Here is a 16,650-nt window from a genome sequence, read left to right on the forward strand (position 1 = left end):
GTTTTGGGGTGAACTGTCCAAGCTAAATGTACAAAAAAAAAAAAAAGGAAAAAAAGGAGCTAGTACATCGGCGGTTTACGATAGATCATGTATTTTGACATTTCAGCCCTACGCTAACAAGATCCTACTTGCAGAAGCCTGAAGAAATGATTTCGGACGGGCAGTGAGACCCTGACGCTGGAATCTTTGTGTCTTTTCCCTGTCCTGACATGCACCACAATCACAAATCCAATCTCAACAGCACGTAACGAAAGTGTGGACCACATTTAAACGGCTAACTGACAGTTCCACAGCGCCGTGGCTTATTAATGAAAGAAAAACAAGTGAAAGAGATTACGCTGCAGAGCAGAGCACGCTTCAAAGGCGCTTTGAAGAGGAGAAAAAAGGAGAAAGGACAGAACATGCCAAACTAAATGTGTGGTAATTGTTTATTTTTCTCTCAGACCACTTTCTTTCATTTCAAGCCCTCATTTCCTATCGTTTCATTTAGCGCTTCATGATGGCGTGATGGTGTGGTTTATGGGACGGGCACAGAGACGGTAAAGAAAGGAGTTTGAAGAGAGTTTACATGCATGATGAAAGTTGAAATGGGTTGGGTTCTGCAAGCATACAGAAAAAAGGCTTCAGCTGAAGATAAAGTGGATCATACTAGGACTGTCTCTCGAAACCTAGGCCGTGTTTTTTCCTAGAGCATTCAAACAAAAATGCAGTAAGCAGCTCACCAAGTGAACGTTTTTTGCTTCTTTTGAGATATCTCTGTCAACACGAACTGAACTGTAGTTTGGTTTTGAGTTTATTTAATTCAATGGCTTGACAAAAATACACACAAACATGCGTGACCATGTGTGTACAAGCAAAGCAAACACGTACAACTCCACTAGAGGTGACGAGAGCGAGAGAGCAAGAAACAGAGCACTTGTTCCCACTTGCCTCGGCATTCCTGAGGATTTATACAAGAGCAGAGAGAGCGAGACACAGAAACACGTACAGCAAACAGGATGAGGACTCTAAATTAGAGATGTAGTGATTAGATGAGAAAGGTCTTTTGTGCTGCGATGCAACGACTCAAACACCACATGCACAATCTCCTGGGTTCCCACTCCTTTCGATCACTCAATTTCCATGACTTCTAGATAGACTAAAATAAAGATGGACAGAACAATAATTGTATTCACTAGACCATTCTAGACGATTAAATATTTTAGCGCTGAGAATAACTAGAAAATCTGTGCTGAAATTCTCAGATTATAATTTACAAGAATTTTCAAGACCTGGAGATCCCAACTTTTTCATGACGGTGGGAACCCTGATTCTCAAAAGTAATGCTTCTCTTTTCAATGGAAAAGAGTTGTAAAAGTCTGTCATGTGGTTTAGCACGCTGAAAACACTAGACTTTACATAAGGAGGTACAAAACTGTTCCTAAGATCTGACACCACCTACAACTACACTATCTTCTATAACTATCCAATATCCTAAGAATTCTCTTATGCTCACCTGCTGCATTTACTGGATCAAAATGACAGGAAAAACAGTAATATTGTGAAATAATATTACAATTTAAAAAATAACTCTTTTTCTATCTGAAATATCTGATCAAAGCTGAATTTTCAGAAACATCCAAACGTCCAAAACATCAATGCCTCTTTTTAGCTCTAAGACTCTGTCCTGCACCATTTCTACTTGTTATTTAATGGAAACTAAATTACTAAACTTTATTTTAGGTAAAGGAATTAACCTTAAAATAAACAATAACCACACAGTTAACCTAAATTACATAGCATTACCATCATTCTACAGATTACACACATCTTTAATGCCACTGAAACTCACTTCAACTCAAAGGAAAACTAGAACAGACACTTGGGAACATTCTTGGTCCTAAAATACAAAGAAAGCAACATTAAATAAAATGTTGTGCAACATCACAAACATCACCCCACGCAAAGCAGGGGAACCGACTAAAAGGGAGGCACCGACTAAAGTCAATCAATTTAAAAAACAAAATGTTTCTAAGAATCAAAGCTAAATATAACACTGGAAAACATGAACAGATGTTGACTTTTCTGGTTTACTCTGTAGCTGTATTTGTAGCATGCTAAACCAGAAAAGACAACATCTGTTCATGTTTTCCAGTGTTATATTTAGCTTTGATTCTTAGAAACATTTCATTTTTTTAATTGATTCATTGACTTTTGTAAGTTGCAAGTGTGTTGACGTAAGTTGCTTTATAATGCATTCATCAGGTTAATGCATGATAATTAACTCATTAAATGTTCTGTCAGCTCTTGGCCCAGACATTTATCCCAGATGAAAGGTTACAGTCAACCAAAGAAGTGTAGGAGAGCATAAACGCAATCCCTCTTGACTACACTAGAGGGACTTTTACTGAAGTCCATACATAGCTGTAAGAAACATACCTGCCAAACATAGGTCCTTTCATAGGGTCTGGGGTCTTCCAATCATGCAAAATCTAATTAAATGAAACATTTATGTTTTAAGTCACATTAAAATCACTGTATATATCAGAAATTCGTATGCATGCTTTATGGTGCCACATTTGCTTCAAGGTTGGCCTGAGCACAGTGCAAGCATTATCCATTTCACCCACTGAAAAATCCTCAGGTTTCCTACATTGACTTTGCGGCAAGGGGCTCTTAAGACGAATGAAAAGCCTCTCCAGATGACCGGCAGCCCGCACACAAACATACAAAGACGACCCCAATACAGAGTTCTCAGACGCTTGTTTCCTTTGGCCTGGATGTGGAATTCACAGGAAGCTTTGAGAAACACCTGGTGGATGGAGAGGGAGGCAGGTGAAGGGAGGGTGGAGAGGGGAAGCTTCTCTCGCCAGAACCCCACAGACCTGCTCATTCCACCCCATTAGACACATTCAGAAGCCTGAAAGCTCGGGCACAGTCGAGGGCCAAACAGCCATCAGAGGATCAGACGCAGAATGGACCCGGCAGGGCCAGGAAGTCACGTCTCGAACTGGACGGCGGTCTGGCTTGACTGCAGAAGAGAAATGGAGCTGGCACTGGGTACCGCCTCCCGAAAGGACCCCGACCACTGCCTTTGTGGCCAGTGAAGTTTAAACGGAGGCCAGTTAAAGTTCTTGGCATTGTGTCTGGTTGTTTTGGTTTACAGTCTGCTCCTTTCCATCTTCCGAAACAACTAAATAATATATTCTGTAATGATAAAAGTACTCTTACCATAATCTAACATGAAAAGTACATTCCTGTTTTTAAATAAATTAATAACAAGGATGCTTTAAATCAAAAGTGACAGCAAAGACATCTTTTAACCAAATAATTCTAAAAAAAAAAAAAAAAAGTAATCTTTTTCAAATTGTAAATGACGACAATGTAGACATACGTACGTGCATAAAGTATGTTTCATGCCTAATGCACTTAACCAACAATTATACACATCAACGTTCAAAACACAAGCATCGACTCCAGCACGTATGTGAACGCTGCATTGAGAGATCTGCATCAGCACACAGTCGGTGTGCTTTCCCGGTAGACACAGCGAGGGGTACACAGTGTTCCCTGCCTGAAAAGAAGGAAGCTGCTCTAATGGGATGGATTTGAGCTCTAAGCAGGGCAAAGCATGAGAGAGCTCAGAAGCTTTGACGAAACGCAGCGGGTGCTGTGCTCTTAGCAGAGGTGCAGGGGGTCGTTCTGAAACAACACACCGAGATGAATTTCAAGAAGACATTCCAGGACGGCCACAATAATACCATATGCCTTTGTGTTAAAGGAATACGGAACATTCTAGCAGCTTTTACTCACCCTCATGTCTTTCCAAATCTTTCCGCAAAACACAAAAAAGAGAACATTTTACCATGCTCTTTTGCAACAATGGTGGCTGGGGCTTTCAAGCTTCAAAAAGAATGCAAAAACATCATAAAAGCATCTTGAAAACAGTTTATACAACTCTTCTGAAGTCATACAATCACTCTATGATTGAGAAATAGACCAAACATTTAAGACATTGAAAACACATCACTGAAAACACATCCATAGGAGTTTATGAGAGAAGATTCATGAACAAATCACTCTTTTGAATTGTATAAATTAATCGGTTCATTGTTTATTCAATGATTCATTTATGAATCGGATTGAGTTGTTAGTCAAGTTTAACTCAGTGATTCAATGATCCGGTCACAACTCATTAGCTACGTTTATATGCACCCAAATAATCTGTTTATAATCGAATTTATGGCTGAAAAGCCTTCATGTAAACACCTCAAAGGATTTGAATGAAGTTTCAGATTAAAAGGGTGTAGACCTGAAATTATTTGATCAACAGGAAAAAAACAAGCATGTAAATGACTTGAATCAGACTATTTTCTCGTTCAGATTAAAAAATACCTGAAGTTTTGTTAAGAATACATGTAATATACACGTAAACGAATATGTGTATTGGATTGCAATGTTTAGAGTTCCTTTAAACAGATTGGATTCATTCTTATTGACAAAAATGATATGTCTGAGTTATGTGTATATACATATACACACACACACACCCATGCACACACATATATATCTATAAATAAAATAATATATAAACATTTATTATGTAAACAAAAACTTGTATGTTAGATGCGATTAATCATGATTAATCGATTTAACAGCACTAATTTTAACTTATCTTTTGAGGATGATTATCTGTGTATTTTTGGTCGTCACCTTTGTTTTTACACAAAGCTATCGTACGAGTTGATACTTTTATGATGCTTTTGTGTCCTTTTTGAAGCTTGAAAGCTTCAGTCCTCCTTTATTGTAAAGTGCATGGAAAAGTGCAATAAGCTCCGCCTTCAGAAAGAAAGCAAGCCATTTGGATTTGGAACGACATGAGTTTTCATTTTTATGTGAACTATTCCTTTATTAAGCGATTTGAAAAGTGTGTTCTGGATGTAGGTGAGAAACAGACAACCTTCTAACCCCAGACTAATCTCTCAGCGCACAATGGCAGGAGGTGAATGAGAGGGGTGAGTGGCACTCATCCTCTGATGTGAGAGTTATGCTGGGAGAGAGCGAGAGCTGGGCTCCAACCGAGATCTATTCACTATTCCACACGCACAGCGCTGCAGAAACCGGCTCCACTGAGAGAGTCCAACAAAGACAGAAACGGAGAGAAAGACAGACGCACAAACAACTTCCAGGACTACAGGATCCAGCCTGAGGTTGAACGACGTTTCAGTAGACTAATACTGCAGTGCAGAGAAACACAGTGAATTAAGATACCCAGAGGCTTTACACTCACTGCCGCATTGCAGAGATGCTCAAAGGTTTGAGATGTGGAAATCATGTCATGGTTTCTAATACAACAGAGTGCTAATAGATATGTTTAAAGATACGTTTTGTAGCTATGAAAACAAAAAATCTCAAATAATGAGTAATGAGCTGTGATAAATAATAATGGCTCATCTACAAAATAGGTGCCATTTATAAATAAATATAAATATTTGACAATTTAAATATTTTAAATTAACTATTACATAAATAGTCATAATGAAATTATCAGCCTTTCTAAAAGTGAACTCTTCATGGACAAGTTTTAACACTTTTTCCTCCATGTTATGTATTATCTTTTTCATAATGGGGATCGAGGCTGTGAATCTCCAAAAAAAGGACCATAAAAGTGATCCATATGACTATATTCTGAACACATAGAATTCAAATATGCTGCATCAAGGCATGTCATGCCAGGTTTGACAGTGACATCAAACTTTGTGCTGTGTCTCTTGAGGAGCCATATTTGACCTGAACACAAACAAGAATGAGATTTCAAAGCAATGGGTGAGTAAATGATGATAGAATTATAATTTTTCCAATTCCTTTAAAGGGAGGAATGTTTAAATAAAGATGAGCGCTGTCTACCTCTCCGATAACACTATCAGGTGACACCGTGAACTACAGTAGCTCTGACCTCTTCCTCAACTGCTAATAGCTTCTACAGCTGCACACTGTATGTTCCCTCTTCTTCGCCTTCAGCTCTGGGCCAGTCCGTCACTTTTATTTACATTCTTTTCCTCTCTCACAATCTCCGCCTATCGTATAAGAATCAGCTGTTCGGTTGCCCAACATCTCCCTCGTCTCAGTCGAACGACGGCCAACACGCTTTACGTTCAGCCACACCTGTGCAAGCACTTACACAGAGTTCCCGCTGGACCGCTTTACCGTCATCCTCCACAGTCCTGTGGCCGAGCTCGAACACGGCTCCAAGTCCCTTGTTCGCAAAAGATGCTGAAAACTCACTACGAGCCAAGTGCGAGGCTGTGGAACACGACGCAGGAACAGCTAACGGTGTCAGAAACTCAATAAGCTACACAACAGAGCCAAATCTGAAGCATACCTCAACATTTTCCATGGCCTGTCTGCACCGAGAGGCTTAAGGGGCTGAAAAGCAGGCATGCGATTGTGATATTGAGATTGCGCTGATGAATTCTGCAGTTCAGCCTGACGCTGGGTTCACTGCATGTCAAATATATTAGCTTTCCACAATTCAGAGTAGTTTTAAAATAGTGTTCCAGCTAAATTTAAGAACATTTTGTGCTGTCATACAACTTGAGGTTGGCAATGTTGAAATTATGTAATAAAAAGTTAAATAAAAATAAAAAAATCCCATAGTGAGTGAACGTAAAACTCAGCATGAAACAGAAGTTGCAAAGGCTTTTCTTCCCTATTGTGACATATATCCAAATGAAACGGCTTCTGGAATGAGAAAAATGTAATTTCGTTGATTCTTCATTTCATCCTTTCCGGAATGAATTAGATCGTAGGAAGTTGGGCGGTGCTAACTGAATGGAGGCAGATCTGAATGCTAGTTTGCAGTCAGTAGTGGAGGATATTTAGACATATGCCGAGACATATGTCATGAAGAGATGTTGTTTCGAGGGGGAGGGGACGTTAACATTTTTGATTAGAGATTACAAGTGCACATGAATTTAAAAATAAAATAATGATGTACATGGATGATGTAAACACTGCAAAATTCTGTAAAAATAAGATTTGTGAATTTTGAGAAATCTTTAAGAAATGTATGTGGCTCTATATATATATATATATATATATATATATATATATATATATATATATATATATATATATATATATATATATATATATATATATATAGTGTGTGCCAATCCATTCAAACTAAACTTTTTTTCACCAATGGAAGTCCTCAAAAAAGAAGAGGAAATAAAATGAAGGTGTGTTACTAGTGTAGCATTTTTGGCAAATGTTAATAGGTTGGCAAAAATGGTTACATACAAATGAATTGAGTTGCAGGTGTCTCAAACCTAAGTGAACAAGATAAACTGATGGGTAACACCTCTTGAATGACATTCTAAGACATTCATGGCTATTTAAGTACTGAGAGGCTTCAAATACACACCAAATGAGAAAAAAAGAGGAGAAAGAAAGAGGTAAGGCGTTTTCAATGGCATTTCCTCACTCCTCTCCATTGTTGTTATTGTTAACTAAAATGGAAACCAAAAAATATAAACTAATTAAAGCATAAATAAAATAAAATATTAATATTAGATGAAAAACTTAAAGTTGATGAAAATGTTTATTAAAAATGATTGATTAAAAATGTTGAAGTACTAAAATTATTTTTAAAAAAAACTGAAAATACAAAAATAAAAGCTCAGTCAAAATTAAAAAATAAAATAATAATAGTATATGCATCAAACTAAAATAACCCTGATCTTCCTATATCTACTGTACCATCTGACAGGAAGCGGGGAAGAGATATTTCCTGTGGTGGAGGCATTGCGATCGCCCCAGGACGAGTCTTTGGGGAGCAGTAATGAGAGAAACAGACCGAGCGGAGAGGTGTGATGCTGGCGGACGATAGAGGATTAACACCTTTAACAGGTGTCTACTTCAGCTTCACCCTGCCGATTATACAACCACTGTGGCCTGCCTCATCTTGAAAGTGTGATGGAGACTATATTTTAAGAAAGTGTACAGTTACACCTGCTAGAATGACTTGTTTTTGATGCATCTTGTTTTAAGATTCAGCAAAGTGCAATCAAGGGAAAAAGTCTTTGAAAGTGAGAAACAAAGTAGAAAAACTTATCAACCAGGATTTATGCAACCAATTTAGGTAGATGCACATGTTAGAGGTGCATTATGCTGGATGGACACCCGTCTATGTGGTGTCTTCTTTCATTGCAAAAATGTATGACATCTCAGTACATATTCCAGCAAGGTTAGATGATACTAACCAGGGCAAACAGAAGATGAACAGAAATGAAGGTTGATGATGTTGAGACGTACCTTATAGCGCATCTTGGGACACGAGTGTACATAGAAACCCAGATAGTAGTAGGCGAGTTTGGGCGACTGCTTCTGCAACTGCCTGGTGAAAGCGATCTCCCTGCAGAGAGAACGAGAGCAGAAATCATATTTTACAGGCATATGGTTTATGCTACGAAACAGGCACATGTTTTCCGGTTAGTTTGATATAAGGAGCATTGTGGTCCAAGTCGTGAAACAACATGGTGCTCATTAGAAAGAGAATGTAATGCTGTTTTAATGCTACAAATATCCACTGTTCAACTATCAATTGTTTACTTGATAAAAATCTTTTTTTGATTGGCCGATAAACAAGTCTATGTAGTTTGACAGATTTCTTTCCATTTATGTAACAGTATGTAATTTTAGGGATTTTAGAGATATTTAGAGATATGACACTTCAAATTTAAATCTTTTTAACAAATCAACTGACAATAAAATTGTATTCATGATTTTTAAACAAGATTAATAACTCTCTGTTAACAGTCCTTAATTATACTATACAATGTGTAGCATTAGGATATGTTGCTTAAAGGGTTAGTTCACCCAAAAATTTAAATTTTGTCATTAATTACTCACCCTCATGTCGTTACAAACCCGTAAGACCTTCGATCATTTTCGGAACAAAAATTAAGATATTTTTTGATGAAATCCGAGAGCTTTCTGACCCCCCAGACTGCAACGTTATTACCACTTTCAAGGCACAGAAAGGTAGTAAAGACATCGTTAAAATAGTCCAAGTACTTTTTGTGGCAAAAACTAAACAAAAATAACAACTTTATTCAACAGTTTCTTCTCTTCCGTGTCAGTCTGTGTTCCGAAGATGAACGAGGGTCTTACGGGTTTGGAACAACATGAGGGTGAGTAATTAATGACATAATTTTAATTTTCTGGGTGAATTGTCCCTTTAAAGTAGATAAAACATCAACTGATTTGCTGCATACGGACCAGATCAACTGTTTTCCTCATAAACAACCATTTGAATGTGTATCTGGAAGTGCTGAAAAAGAGGAAGCGGAGGAGAAAAACAAAAGGGAGCTGAGAAAATAAAAACAGGAGGAAAAATAGAGGAGATTTATACTTCCTCTCGCTCTCTCTCTCTCTTCAGTTCTCTCTTTATTCCCTGCACAAACATGTTTCTCTTTTCCATAAATAAATCCTGCTCTTTCTTCTCTCTTCTTCTGCAATTTTGTACACCTCATACTCTCTGTCTTTTCAAAAATTAGGGGGAGAAATCTTTTCTTTTCTTTTTTTTGCAGGAAAAAGAGAGGAAGAGTGAGAAGCCAAAGCAAAATAAAAGTAGTGGAAAATGAAAGAGGAAAACAGAGAAGGGAGAAGGAGCGACGACAAACAGCGAGGTGCTGGAAGGTCATGCGGTCGCTGCCAGGTTCCCGGGTTCCCATCCCCTGGTGACAAAGCCTGGCTCTCCATGAATGAGAGACGGATAAGAAGAGGCTGTGGAACCCATTCACAAAAAAGATGGAGAAAGAAAGAGGGACAGAAGAAAGAGGGACATAAAGAAAGGGCAGTCCCCCCCACTCCTCGATTTGAACCCCAGTCCCCACCCGCTCGCGCTGGCAGCAGTTTGAAGCCTCCATTATCTCCTCTTCAGCGGACTGACACCCCCACACAAGCCAATTATGCAGAAGCGCTCACCACGGACAAGACGTCTGCTTAATATTAATGTCACACACACACACACACACACACAGAGCAGGAGATGTGTGGAACATATTTCCTGAATCTAAGCAACACAATGTCTAACTATTATTGAAGATGTAAACAAAATAGCAGTCAATGAAACAATACAACATATACAAGTTTCTTAAAAAAATTAACTGTAAGGTATTAATGTAAATGTATCTTCTTTAAAGGATGTTTTAATTATATTTTTTACTAAAAAGCAAGAAATATATACTGATTAGAAGGGTGAATTTAAATTTGTCAAGGTTTCTGGGACATATTTCAGCCCAGAAAAAAAGAAAGAAAAAAATTATACATATTGATACATATATGATACATTAGTATATATATTTATATTTATATTTATATTTATATATATATATATAGTTTAAAATGAAGGGGCTACTTTTAGGGCCATTAAGTGTTTGCATATTTTCACCATAAATTATTGTATTTATTTCCCCCATTGATATTAATGTTAATTACAAATAAACCATGATAAAATGTCCAGACTAATAACCGTAATAAGAATTTGGGGGTAAAAAAAAAAAAAAAAAAAAAAAACATCTAATTAATTCCTTAAAAAAAATAAAAAAAATTAACCTTATTTTTGTAAAATATAATTTCTTATTTATACATATTCTGACTTATAGGGGTTAAAATATACCAAGGACAAATTTTCTTAAAGGAGAACTCTTTTTTTGTAAATTTTTTTGTAAATTTTGAACAAAAATCGGTGTTGCCTACACCGTGTTATCCTCTTTTTAAAATTTGCACCCTGTTGACTTCAATGGGGCAAGTTTTAAACCTGCTTTTAGCCTCTTAACATCCTTGATGTGTCATTACAAGTGCACAGGTCATGTGAGTGATTCCTTCAGAGTGAACGCGGGTGAATCTGACTGCAGTAGATGTGAAAGATATGAATAAAAGTGTTAAAAAATCCTGTTTTCGGTCGAAGTCCACAGTAGTCGATTGTCGAGTTCACGCGCGTGATCATAGGTAACTAAACCTATGCGCGTGAACTCGACAATCGACTACTGTGGACTTCAACCGAAAACAGGATGTAAATACAGGTATGTGCGCTGGCTGAAATAACATCACTTTTATTTATATCTTTTATATAAACTTGCCCCATTGAAGTCAACAGGGTGCACATTTTAAAAAGAGGTTAACACGGTGTAGGCAACACCGATTTTTGTCGTTGTTCTCTGTATTGACAGCACTCCAAATTTACAAAAAAATGAGCTCAATGTTAAAAATTACCGGAGTTCTCCTTTAAGATTCACACACAAAGATTTCGACAGAATTAACAGTGCAAATGAATTTTCAGCACGTTTCAACTCAGAGGAAACACATTTTGTTTATCTTTGCTGGCCATTCATCATTATTTATAGTGTCCAGAGCAGCATGGAGACACATTACTGAACAGTGTCACATCCTGCGCTCAGACAGTCTCACTCAATCACACTGACACACAACAGCACAAAGACACTGACCCCGCGGTTGACACCAGCTGCTCTCGGCACAATCTCCACTTCTCCCTCACGCTTTCTCTCCCTTAGCCTTCTTTTTATTATTCTCTCGGTGAGAATGAGGCTCCCGACGCCTCCAAACACCCAAAACTCAGAACACACACACACATCTGGCATCTCCTGTTAAGTGTAACCTAATCAGGTGAGCCTCCCATGTGAAATATTTAAACACATGTGTGTGACAAAGAAATATAGACCTGTAACCGTGGGTGTGTATGGTTGTTTTAAAAATAAGATGCATTTAAAACTCTACCAGCAAAACCATCAGAAACACATTCAGAGACAAGATTCTGCCCTGAAAGACAGGCAGATCAGGATGCATTAATGTGCTTTTAGTCTTCAAGGATAAAATAATTCTATGAAAAAAATCTGCAACATTAATGCTGTTAAACTTTTGTAGGGAGGTAGTGTAGCCTAGTGGTTAAAGGTTTAAGCAAGCAACTAAAAGGATGTTGGCTCAAACTAGATGTCCGAGCAGATTCACACTTCAACTCAAGTCAGATAAATGACCAATTATTAATTAGTAAATGTTTACACCTGTCTGAACATAATCGGCCTAAAACGCTTAAAGATTAGAGAGAATTTATAGACAGACAAACCTGAGAGCAGAGTATGTGCCCAATGAGAGCGAGGAGAAGTCGGGGTGGTAGTAGAGGTACACAGACGACACACAGGAGGGAAGGATGTCCAGAACGCCCACTGCTACTATTCTGCCATCTAACCAGTACTGCTGATGGAACGAGCCATAGCCCACATCAGGACCATCAGGAGCGGTCTCAGCCTGGGAGAAAGACAGGGAATATCATTATTATAAAGATTTCAATATTATACAATGAAATGTATTCTTTTTTTAGGCTTTTACCTCTTTTCATTAGACAAGAGTAACAGGTAATAACTGGGGATTTAGAGTGAGGAACAGGAAATTCTGTGACAAATTGAGTGACAATATTGGTCTGACTTGGCCATAATAAAATAAAATATAATAAAGGGCACATTAAAAAGGGAGGCCTACCAAAGGAGCTTTTTAGTCAGCATGAAACATTACAATTTTATCCATGTGGCATACTTTAGAGTGAAACAGAATAATTCATTAGAAAAGAAAACATGGGACTTGATTTTATGCATCAGGACAAACTTTTTTTGTGTGCGTACTGATGAATTGTGCAGAATAAGACCAGGAAAATGCATTTAAAAAAATAAAAAAAAAAAGGTAAATTTTCATCTAATTTAACAAAGTCGAATCTTCAAACTAGTATTATCATGCAAATCAATTAAAATTGTTGAAAACATTTTGAAATATGTTCCTGTGTGAGATCCTGTGTAAAAACGAGTCAATCAATGCTCAAGCAATTTGAAAGTCTGTGCTTGCAAAGGAACACAGGGTGTACAGTAGCTCACTAATAGATCCCACATGTGGGCTGAGAGTGTGTGTGTGTGTGTGTGGAGTAGAAGTCAATGCCAGGCACACACAAACTACGAGAAACTACAAGAGGCGATTTAATAAAAATCCTTGCATGAACAAAAATCAATCTCCACACTGAAAGCCTGTGCAGGAGGGAATAGGGGAGCCGTTTTTACCCTGTGTGTAAATCAGGGGTGGCAGTGATTGGAACCATACACACAAACACACACACACACACACAAAAAAAACTACTGTTGTGTCTGAAGATAAAAGCCCACATTCCTTCATGTGACATATATGCACTTGTGTCTCTGAATATTCGTCTGCTGTTTTGGACGGCTGTAAAACCCCGAACCGTTACCTGCCCGAGATCGTATTTCCCTCTCAGACCTTCATGCTGGCTTTTTTCAATCAAAGTGGCTTATCGAGAAGGGCGCTTTATTCACCCTAGTCCACCAATGAGACTTGAAACGGCTCGGCGGGAGGGGGTAACGGGATCTCTCCGTGGCCCATCTGGGTCCAGTTAGCCCTGCAGGAAGGCGGCTCGTTATCACAACACCAGGGGAGCGGCTCGGACAATCTGTTCAGTACGAGAGGCTTTAGACGCCGCTGCGCCACGGTCACTCACCTCCAAATTAAAACCAACACAGAAACATCACATATGCTACTCACAATGTTCACTTGTAAAAAATATTTGTAATGTTTAACAGTAGAAGACTGTAAACAGGCTACAGTAAAAACCTTTTAATTGGTTAATGGCAAGGTCCCTTACTATATACTGTGGAAAAACATCCTCTAACGGGACATTTTATCCACTTTATTTTTAATGTGAGAGCGGGTGCGGCTATTTGTAGCTTTCCTGTGTCATTTGCTTCCAATTAATTTACCTGTATAAAAACAGTCCATTATACTACTTGATAGTGCAAACTGGTATTTGTTTTTATATTATTTTAATGTATTGTTGTGATTTTAAACACACTGGTTTGCAGCGCAAATAGTTTTACCATTTACTGCATTTTGTTATTTTTCTGTTACTTACATAATAAATCGGAAGTCTCGCATATTCACAGAATTTATTTTAATTCTGCGTTGCATTCGGTGGATATAATTATACAGTTAAATACTGTTAAATGTCCAGATTTTGGAAGTACAAATGAACAGTCATATTATAAATTATAATGTAAAAAAAATGTAAACTGACATGCTTGACATTACATTTGATATTTCATTTAAATAATTATATTTCTTGGTTTCTAGGTAAAGGTTTTGTTATCAGTTATGTAAATTTAGGTTTTATGTTACATCTTATATTGTTTAATTAATGTTTATTGCATTAAGTATCAAATGTGTTTCCATGATGGTGTTTTGTATTTCTGTACATGACACAGTGTGCACCTTCTATCTACTTTTTTATACTTTGAAACATGCATTTTCTTTGAAACATTGTTTTTTATTAACATTGCAAAACAGCTTCACAGAAAAGGCACGTTTTAAAAGAGCTACAAATAAACTTGAATTAAACTGAATATTTTAGTATATAGCTCACCTTGTGGAAAGGTTACTTGATGGTGATTCATCATGTGTCTCTTTTAACACCTGTATTATGGTGGTTATCAGTTTATTATACAGACACAAAACAGATTTTAGTACTTTAGGAGGATGGAATATTAACATTATATCAGTTAGTGAAATTCAACTTTTTTATTTGTATTTAAGTGTTATTCAGTGCCTTTTAAATCTAGCATCTTTCAAAGTATAATCTTTGCTCTAGCGCTAAACTGGCACGGTTCACAGCATTCCCTCCCTACTTCCTAGAGATGTGTTACAGTAAACCCCTCATTTTGTCCGCCGAGGGCCACATTCCATATGTATAGTTTACTTATTTTCATTCAGCGTGCTTGTCCAGTTGGTTGGCGGTTTAAACTAGCTGTCAGTATTAAGTACACACAGACGCTCAAGATGAAGGTGCTTTCATAGCTCGGCTAGCGGTGATGATTAAGGGCTTGCGGTGAAACTGAGAGCCCATTCTCAGCCTGGCTTTTGGCACCACATGTGCTGCGCCTCGTTTCTGTCAGAACCAGACTGGACTCAAATCCAACGTATGTCATGCTAACTTGCCCTCAGGCAGCGGAGAGCCGCTAAAGGAACGTTAAGCTCTCAGCACCACCTGACAGCCGCCCATCTTTCATCCATAATGATCTGACGGTATGTTCTAGATTGCGTTTTCGCTCTGTTTTAATGAAACGCAGCCTCCACAGAAGTATTTCACAGTGAAAGTATCAGGCATGTTTATGCAGCCATGACCTGAGTGAGGGAAATGGCGTCACCTTGACCCCAGGATCACCTTGCCGGACAGCCTAATGACTGCGTCTGTGCCACTGAGAAGGCAAGCAAAACAGAGATGAAGCCAACAATAAAGGCAGGGGCCCAAATCACAAGCATATGCTGCCCTGTGTCAGTCTTTGTTTGGCCAGCTTCCTCCAGCCGTGTAGTTGCGTGCTACTTTTGCAGTCGGCGTAAGGGACGTCAACAGGCTGTTTGTCAGGCCGCTGGGGTAGTTATCATTCCTCTTTCATGAATGATACAATGGCTCATCTATGCTTACAAACACCAAGAGGAGAGGAAGGAGAGTACAAATGATGGATGGATGGATGGATGGATGGATGGATGGATGGATGGATGGATGGATGGATGGATGGATGGATGGATGGATGGATGGATGGATGGATGGATGGATGGATGGATGGATGGATGGATGGATGGATGGATGGATGGATGGATGGATGGATGGATGGATGGATGGATGGATGGATGGATGTTATTCAGAGCAGTGCAATGACAGGTATGAAAGCGAGGCTGTGAGGGATAGACTTCAATGTCGATTTTCGACTTCGATTTCAAATGGCATCCGCTGTAAAAATCTGTATAAAGCTGCTAGATCACTTCTTATTTTCCACAGCTCACATTGTCTGGAGTTTTTGTGTCTACTGAAATCTCTCTGAAAGATATTTTTGTAGTGTTTCGTCAGCAGAACAATCCAAAAACACATTAAATAACATGGTGCTGCTGTGAATATGGCGCTGATGTGAATATGGTCTATTATATGGTGAATTCAGCCCAACGTTCCTGGATTCAGGCTGTAATAATATAGCAAGACAGATATTCACAATGTACATTGTGAAAAGCACTATACAAATAAAACTGACTTGAGTATTGTACAATAGAAAATAAAATACCCCCATTATATTATATTACTTTCCATTTATTGACTACAGAGATTATTCCCTCAGAGCATTAAATGTCAAATAATTATTTCTCAAATGTGGGCCCTAGAGAAGCACTGGGAACGCAGCAGGGCTCAAATGTTATTCGAGTCACACAGGCACTCTAAACACACAGCGCTCATTAGACGCAGCGCTCAGCGACGGCTCATTTAACCCCACGTGGAAACAGCAGCGCTCGATTACGGCTGCCATTTCTCAGAGCCGGCACTCACGGCATGGCGTGGCACGCGGCTCCCTCTGCGACGCAGATGCAATGCCTGTACGCGATATATGCAGGCATGTGGAGCTCTGATTACATTATGGGGAAGTGTTTATTAATGTGCTAATGATTTCATTGTGCCATATCCTTCAGATAAGGATGTGTGTCATGCTGGTCTTTTAAGGTGACGAGACATGGACAGTTAAAGACTAATTGGTTTTGCTTGTCACTGGAATT

At 38.4% G+C, this 16,650-nt stretch overlaps 1 protein-coding gene across 5 annotated transcripts in view; it reads right to left on the bottom strand.

Moving 5' to 3' along the window:
- ate1 (arginyltransferase 1) overlaps positions 1 to 16,650 on the bottom strand; it is an 82,343-nt gene that overhangs the window by 26,350 nt on the left and 39,343 nt on the right. For all 5 annotated transcript variants that reach the window (XM_079854615.1, XM_079854614.1, XM_079854616.1 and 2 more), the window contains 2 exons: positions 12,128 to 12,309; positions 8,296 to 8,395 (listed from right to left, as the gene is read on the bottom strand). In XM_079854615.1, the coding sequence (XP_079710741.1) occupies positions 8,296 to 8,395; positions 12,128 to 12,309 (282 nt within the window). The remainder of the gene's footprint in view (positions 1 to 8,295; positions 8,396 to 12,127; positions 12,310 to 16,650) is intronic.

This window comes from Squalius cephalus (genome assembly GCF_949319135.1).
Source record: "Squalius cephalus genome assembly, chromosome: 21".
Taxonomy (NCBI): Eukaryota; Metazoa; Chordata; class Actinopteri; order Cypriniformes; family Leuciscidae; genus Squalius; species Squalius cephalus.